The sequence below is a fragment of the Pistacia vera genome, unplaced genomic scaffold, assembly GCF_008641045.1.
Source record: "Pistacia vera cultivar Batoury unplaced genomic scaffold, PisVer_v2 Contig145, whole genome shotgun sequence".
In the NCBI taxonomy this organism is placed as follows: Eukaryota; Viridiplantae; Streptophyta; class Magnoliopsida; order Sapindales; family Anacardiaceae; genus Pistacia; species Pistacia vera.
In genome coordinates this window covers 799,622-805,694 of record NW_022195521.1, presented here as the reverse complement: position 1 = coordinate 805,694, position 6,073 = coordinate 799,622, and the positions used below count along the sequence as shown (strand labels likewise).

Below are 6,073 nucleotides of genomic sequence, written 5' to 3'. Positions count from 1 at the left end.
TGATATAAAGGAATTTTCTCTTCTTCCTGCCTATAATCTTTAAAGCCATACAAAATTGTCTAACATCAAACTGAAATCTTAACCAGGAAAATTGCTGTTATAATTTCTAATATACATATATCACAAATAAAACAAGATAACTCTTGAACAAAATTTTTGAAGAGCTTATTAAGCACATAATTCAGAAACAAAAATTAAAATAATCAAATTTCTGCTTGTTTTTCCAAAGAAATTGTGAATATCCTCAACCTTTGCATACCAGATGGCTTCACAATTCAACCTCAGGAATTGAAGATGCTAAGTTCGCTAACAGTACTAAATAGGCATTCCAGTCTTACTTGTAATGTTGAGAAACTTCCCACGCAAGCTTATCCATGAATTGGCACTTTTTGTCAAATCCCCAACCAGGGTTACTCTGCATTGACAAATTGATCAGATTTAAACACCTTTTGGGTGTAGCATCTCAAATAGCATGGGTGTAAACCAAGACCAAGACAGTTACTCGAAATTGCATCATCAGTTGTACTCTTTACAATTCTAGCCCTTTCGTTTTGCTTTTTCTACTTAAGTTGTTTCAAATTACAAACATTAAAAAAGAAATCTAAATGTTGCAAATCCAATATGTTTGCATCCGCTGAAATATCATATCATTGCGGTACCAAACATGTGAAATGGGAAAACCATCTCTACAGGATCATTTTGTATATGAATGGTACAAAATTTCCATTCAATTAATATCATTAATCAAGTTTCATCTATGGACATGGTTCAAGTTAATACAGAAGAGGAAAGGCTAATACTTTTAATCTTGATGGTGTTAGGTATATCCAATCAACCTAATGACTTTGGACAGAATTAAACTTGTTTTCACAAGCTAGAAAGAAGATATTACTTAATTCACCAGGCATTGCCTGCATCATAAGGAACAACCTAACAAGTGGAGTTTACGTTTAAAGTGTATAAATTGAAGGCCTTTTCAATTGTCTCTGGATTAAGCCCATCTTGTCTCCACCATGGTGCTTAATTGCTGATATAGTATCTACACATTTAAAGTCAGCATGTAAGTTAAGATGGAGGTAGGAAATGAAATCTATTTGGGATAATCGTTTACAGGAAAAAAATTTTTTTTTTTTTGGGCAGGAGCTGGGGAACACAGTTTATGCTGCCAAAGAAATTTCATGTGGAACAAATAGATTTTGGCTTTTGTTTTTAGTAGCCATTAGATGATAAAAGATTATAAGGCCAGGTAGGATGGGATAGTGTTTAAAATTGGACTTTGAGGGGGCATATGATTGTGTGGAAATGGAATTCTTGGATGAAATCCAATAAGTCAAAGGTTTTGGACCACATACAGGAACTTGAATAGGGGAATACAGCTAATTTATTTATTTTCAAATGGCAGGCCTACAGGAAAATGTAGGGCTTTCAACAGGGCAAAGGGGACCAGTTGTCTCCGTTTGATTTCATGTTGGTGGTTGACATTCTTACTAGGCTAGTGGACTGGTGAAAAAACCAACTTGGGGGAAGGCTTCATTATTGGCAAGGATCAAATCTCAGATTCCCACCTTCAATTTGTGAATTATACCTTCTTCTTTCACCCTAGGGATGAATCCAAGTTTCTAAATCTAATTAAGGCAGTCAATTTCGTTTTCTAACTTACCAATCAAGCTAAAACGTCTAAGATCTGCATCATTGGAAAAATATCAAAGAAAGATGGATGAAATATCTATTTAAAGTGAGCTGTTCGCCCATGAAATATCTTGGACTGCCCTTAGAAAGTAACCAAGAGCCAAAGCCTTTTGGAAACCCCTTTTTTACAAGGCATTGAAGAGACTGGAAGGTTGAAAGAAAATTTGTTTATCTCACGATGGTGGCTCATTCCTATACAATCTATGTTGTCCAACCTTCCAACTTTTCTCTCATTATAATGAATTCCTATATGGCAAAGGGGCTAGAAAAGCTTATGGAGAATTTTTCCCAGAAGGCGTAAAGTAATAAATACCATTTAGTTAGGTGAAGGGTGGTTCTTCAAGCTTTTGATAAAGGGGAGCTCAGTAGTGTGTAACATAGTTAAAAGGCACGAGATTCTACAAGAAAAATAATTATGGAGGCCTCCTTTAAAAGTTAACTCCCTTTGGCATACAGTCATTAGAAGTAAAACTTTCACAAGAATGGTTTGGGATAACAAAGAAGCTATGAGGGATCAATTATCAAAGCCATTGTCCATGTACTGGTGTCTCTAAAGGCAGCACGTAGATTTTTCCAATGTGAAAATCACTGTTGGTGACGGAAAAAGGATTAGATTCTAGTAAGATAGGTTCCAGAAGCTGCTCTTTGTGATCTATTCCACATATATACAAGTTGTTAGTGGATCACAATGCTTCTATTGCTAGCATGGTAACTTCCTATTCATCCATCAGCTTTGGACCATAAGTTTCTTAGAAACTTAAATGACATAAGCTAAACATTTTCTAGTTGACAGATGACAAATGACTTCAGGTTCTTAAGAAGTCAGGTCTTTCAGTCAAGTCATACTTTAACAATAAAAATGATGATACCAAATTGCTAATGGTCCAATTCTTTAACACTCAAAAATATTTTGAAGGCCAAGTCTTCATGAAACATTAAAGTTTTGTCATGGTCTACTGCTCAAGAAAAAATATTGAAATTATTCAAAGGAAAAGACCAAAAATGTGTTTATCCCCACAATGGTGTATTATGGGTAAGAGAGAGAGAATTAATCATCTTTCAGTGCATGGTCCCACTGTTTTGCAATTACGAACTGAGCTAGCTCTAGCCCCCAAGCTATGCTAGTTTGTTCCCTCATCTTTCATTTGATGCTTATTGAAAGATTTTCCACTTTCGGGGAGATAGGAAAGCTAGTGTGTCATGGAACAGTATAGTGATGGCAATTCTTTTTGGTGCTTATTTGAACTAAAAGGAACATATGAATTTCACAACTCAGAAGTCTATATCCAGGAGAACCTCCTGTCCTAAGCGTTAGTTTGTTCCCTCATCTGCCATCTGCTTTTTTGGTGTTTTGTTTCTACTGAATTCCATGATGTGCACTCCGTTTTTCATTCATCATAACAGGGAGGCATGGCTTGAGAGGGATATTTGTTTCAATAGTTTCATAACTGTTCTGAAATAGGTGTATATTTTGGGCTGTTCCTCTACTAATTTCTTTGAGTTTGTGGACGATTAGTTCCCCTTTATGTAAATCCATCCACACTTAATCCATCGTTTTTTTTTTTTTTTTTTTTTTTTCCCTAACAATAAATAAATAAATAATTAAAGAACAAAATTTAACAGCAATACCCAGTACATGCACATTTCAACATGTGCCCTTTGTCTCAATACAATGCCAAATTATGAAGCTAGAAGATGCACATGGGTTGTTTCAAAAGGTATCTAAAAAAATGTATCTAACAAGTAAGCTACATGTCCTTACTTCCATATATGCCAGCAAAACCAGAACACAAGATCAGATCAAAATGTGAAATTGGACCAACTATTGGGTCTAATTAGTCCTAAGACAATTTTGAAATAGCATATAAGCATTCTAGATGGCTCAAGCGTAAGCATCACTATAAATACATTCTCTTGCCAAGAATATAATGAGTGAACCAACTTTAGTTAATCAATAAAGCTCTCTAACAAAACACAATTTCCACACCAAATCAACTTAAAAGCCATTTGCCAGATTACCAAGGGAAATACTAACCTGAAGAGAAACGACTGCACGGTTAGCAAACCGTTTTACAGAAGCTGGTGCACTATCAGGAACAGTTTTGGCAACTCTTTCCAACTCCTCCTGTTGTTGCTTAGCAGTTACCCTATCAGGTCCACTGTACTCATCAACAATCTCTTTCAATAATGGCACTCTCTCCATAACTTCATTGACGGCTTCCTAGAAACACATAGAAGATCAGAAATACATTAAAACTTAAGAAATGCACAAGACATGTTTATCATATGTTTTATTTTTATTATGTACACTGAATCCTCATTTCTAATATACAGACAACTTCCCATAAATTGTAAATAACAATGCTATTCTTTCCCAAAATTAAAAAGCTATTTTCCATTTTTCAAGTTTCATGTTCGTATATGGAAGCTATTGTTGAATTCAATTGTATGATTAAAAGGCCTTGAAGCATTCGGAAAAGTTTGACCAATAGTTAACATTAAAAACTTATAAACCTTAGCTACCAAGTATACTACAACTGCATTAAAAAAATTATCAAGAACGTCAAAAAAAGAAAAAAAGAAAATACAAGAATGTACCTCCCACTCTTCATGACTTTGAATTCCTTCATACGCCATCAAGAACGGCTTCATCTTCTCAAGAGCATCCCTAAGAGGAATAGGCGGTTTCTCATCAATGTCTGGGTTCTCAAACTCCACCAAGTACTCGGGTTCAAACTCAAACTGCAATCCAAAAACAAAACATCACATCACAAACAATGCCGACATATTTTCAACAAAAACAATAGTGAAACCAAAAAACAAAAAAAAAAACCTTACCAAACAATTTGTATGGAAAGCATCCAAATACTCGTCATCTATAGGAGAAGGTAGCACCCTACCACTCATCTCCTCAAACCCTTCAACCAACTTATTCATATTCTCAACCCCAATCTTCTCAGCCATTTTCTCCCCATCAGCATTGTCTCCCAAATACAAACCTGCACCAAATCCCTCATCTTTATCCTCCAATCCCCTTCTAAACCTCCTATCTCCTCTCCCTCTCCCTCTCCCTCTTCCTCTGCCCCGTCCTCGCCCCGGCCCAGCTTCTCCACCCTGCGCTAAAACCCTCAATGCCTGTTTAACAGCCTCTTCCCTGTTCAACTTGGGTCGGGCAGCTTCCGAATCGGATTGGGTGCGTCTGGTTGGGGACCGAAGATGCCTATTTTCTTCCTCCACTATCGGAGGCGGCGACGGTGACGGTTGTGAACCTGGCTTTCCACGCCCCGCCCCGGATAAGACAGAGAGGACACTTGATGGGAGTTTGCGTTCAGTCGGCTGAGTCGACTTAGTGGACAACCCTGTCCCAATGTTTATTCTCAGCGGTTTGCGAGAGTCTGTGGTTTGACTAGGTTCAGACCCGGGAGTCACATGGCCTCGGCCGCGTCCGGCACCACCTGATTTAACAGTGGAGATGAAAGAGGAAAAAGTAGGGAGCTCTGTGGAGGGAGGAGGCAGAGGGGGACTTCGCCCTTGGTTTTGACTCGGTGCCGACTCGGGTTTTGACTCGGTTGTGGGTTGACCTATGATTTTGGTCGATTTAACAGTGGAGATTAAAGAGGAAAAAGTAGGGCGCTCTGTGGAGGGAGGAGGGAGAGGGGAACTTCGCCCTTGGTTTTGACTCGGTGCCGACTCGGGTTTTGACTCGGTTGTGGGTTGACCTATGATTTTGGTCGATTTAACAGTGGAGTTGAAAGAGGAAAAAGTAGGGAGCTCTGTGGAGGGAGGAGGGAGAGGGGCACTTCGCCCTTGGTTTTGACTCGGTGCCGACTCGGGTTTTGACTCGGTTGTGGGTTGACCTATGATTTTGGTCGGACCAAAATGGTCAAACGGCGAGGAACCGGAGCCGACGCCGCCGCGGCCGCGGCCGCGACCACGGCCTGCACCACCAGAGCAATAGGAAGAAGACGATTGGAGTGAAAAAGGGGTGTGTTTGGTTAGATTACTGAATCTCGTTGCTCTCATTTTCAATTCCAATTTCAATAGAATGATTTTAATCAACTGATTTCAGGGTTTTGCAGTGAAGTCGAGAGAGCATGCAATGTGAGGGTTATCCTTTTGATTTCTTCGGGGGGACGCATATTTCTAGACCCCCTGAGGTTTAATCAAATAACAATGTCCCCCTGCGAATTCAGGAATAACAAAAAAAAATTCTACTGTTAATATTCGATTGTACCTAACCTAAGGGGTATTATTGTTATTAACCCCAAGCAATTTTATTTTTTTAAATACATAATCTGAATACCAACAATTTCTTAGGTCTGTTTGGAAGTTTTCATCATAGCGGTTTTGAAGACAAACCATCACAGCGGTTTTGAGAGATTGT

General features: G+C 38.6%; 1 protein-coding gene across 3 annotated transcripts; it reads right to left on the bottom strand.

The window, feature by feature from the left end:
• On the bottom strand, positions 1 to 5,833 carry LOC116123814 (armadillo repeat-containing X-linked protein 2-like). 3 transcript variants are annotated; one of them, XM_031409547.1, is made up of 5 exons: positions 5,547 to 5,833; positions 4,528 to 5,408; positions 4,288 to 4,431; positions 3,725 to 3,910; positions 1 to 415 (listed from the first exon to the last, which is right to left on the bottom strand). In XM_031409547.1, exons 1-5 carry the CDS (start codon positions 5,710 to 5,712, stop codon positions 335 to 337), a joined length of 1,458 nt encoding a protein of 485 aa, XP_031265407.1. In that variant the 5' UTR covers positions 5,713 to 5,833; the 3' UTR covers positions 1 to 334. The 3 variants fall into 3 exon arrangements, with proteins under 3 accessions (XP_031265407.1, XP_031265406.1, XP_031265405.1); XM_031409546.1 differs by having other exon boundaries at positions 4,528 to 5,415; positions 5,554 to 5,833; XM_031409545.1 differs by having other exon boundaries at positions 4,528 to 5,833.
• Between the last annotated feature and the right edge of the window lie 240 nt (positions 5,834 to 6,073).

Bases quoted from the DNA above. Each gene is read 5' to 3' on its own strand.
- LOC116123814 (XM_031409545.1), bottom strand. From the start codon at position 5,712: ATGAGAGCAACGAGATTCAGTAATCTAACCAAACACACCCCTTTTTCA. The intron at 4,432-4,527 runs GTAAGGTTTTTT...TTTGGATTGCAG, and splicing joins CTTTCCATACAAATTGTTTG to TTTGAGTTTGAACCCGAGTA. The intron at 3,911-4,287 runs GTACATTCTTGT...ATGTGTTTCTAG, and splicing joins AAAGTCATGAAGAGTGGGAG to GAAGCCGTCAATGAAGTTAT.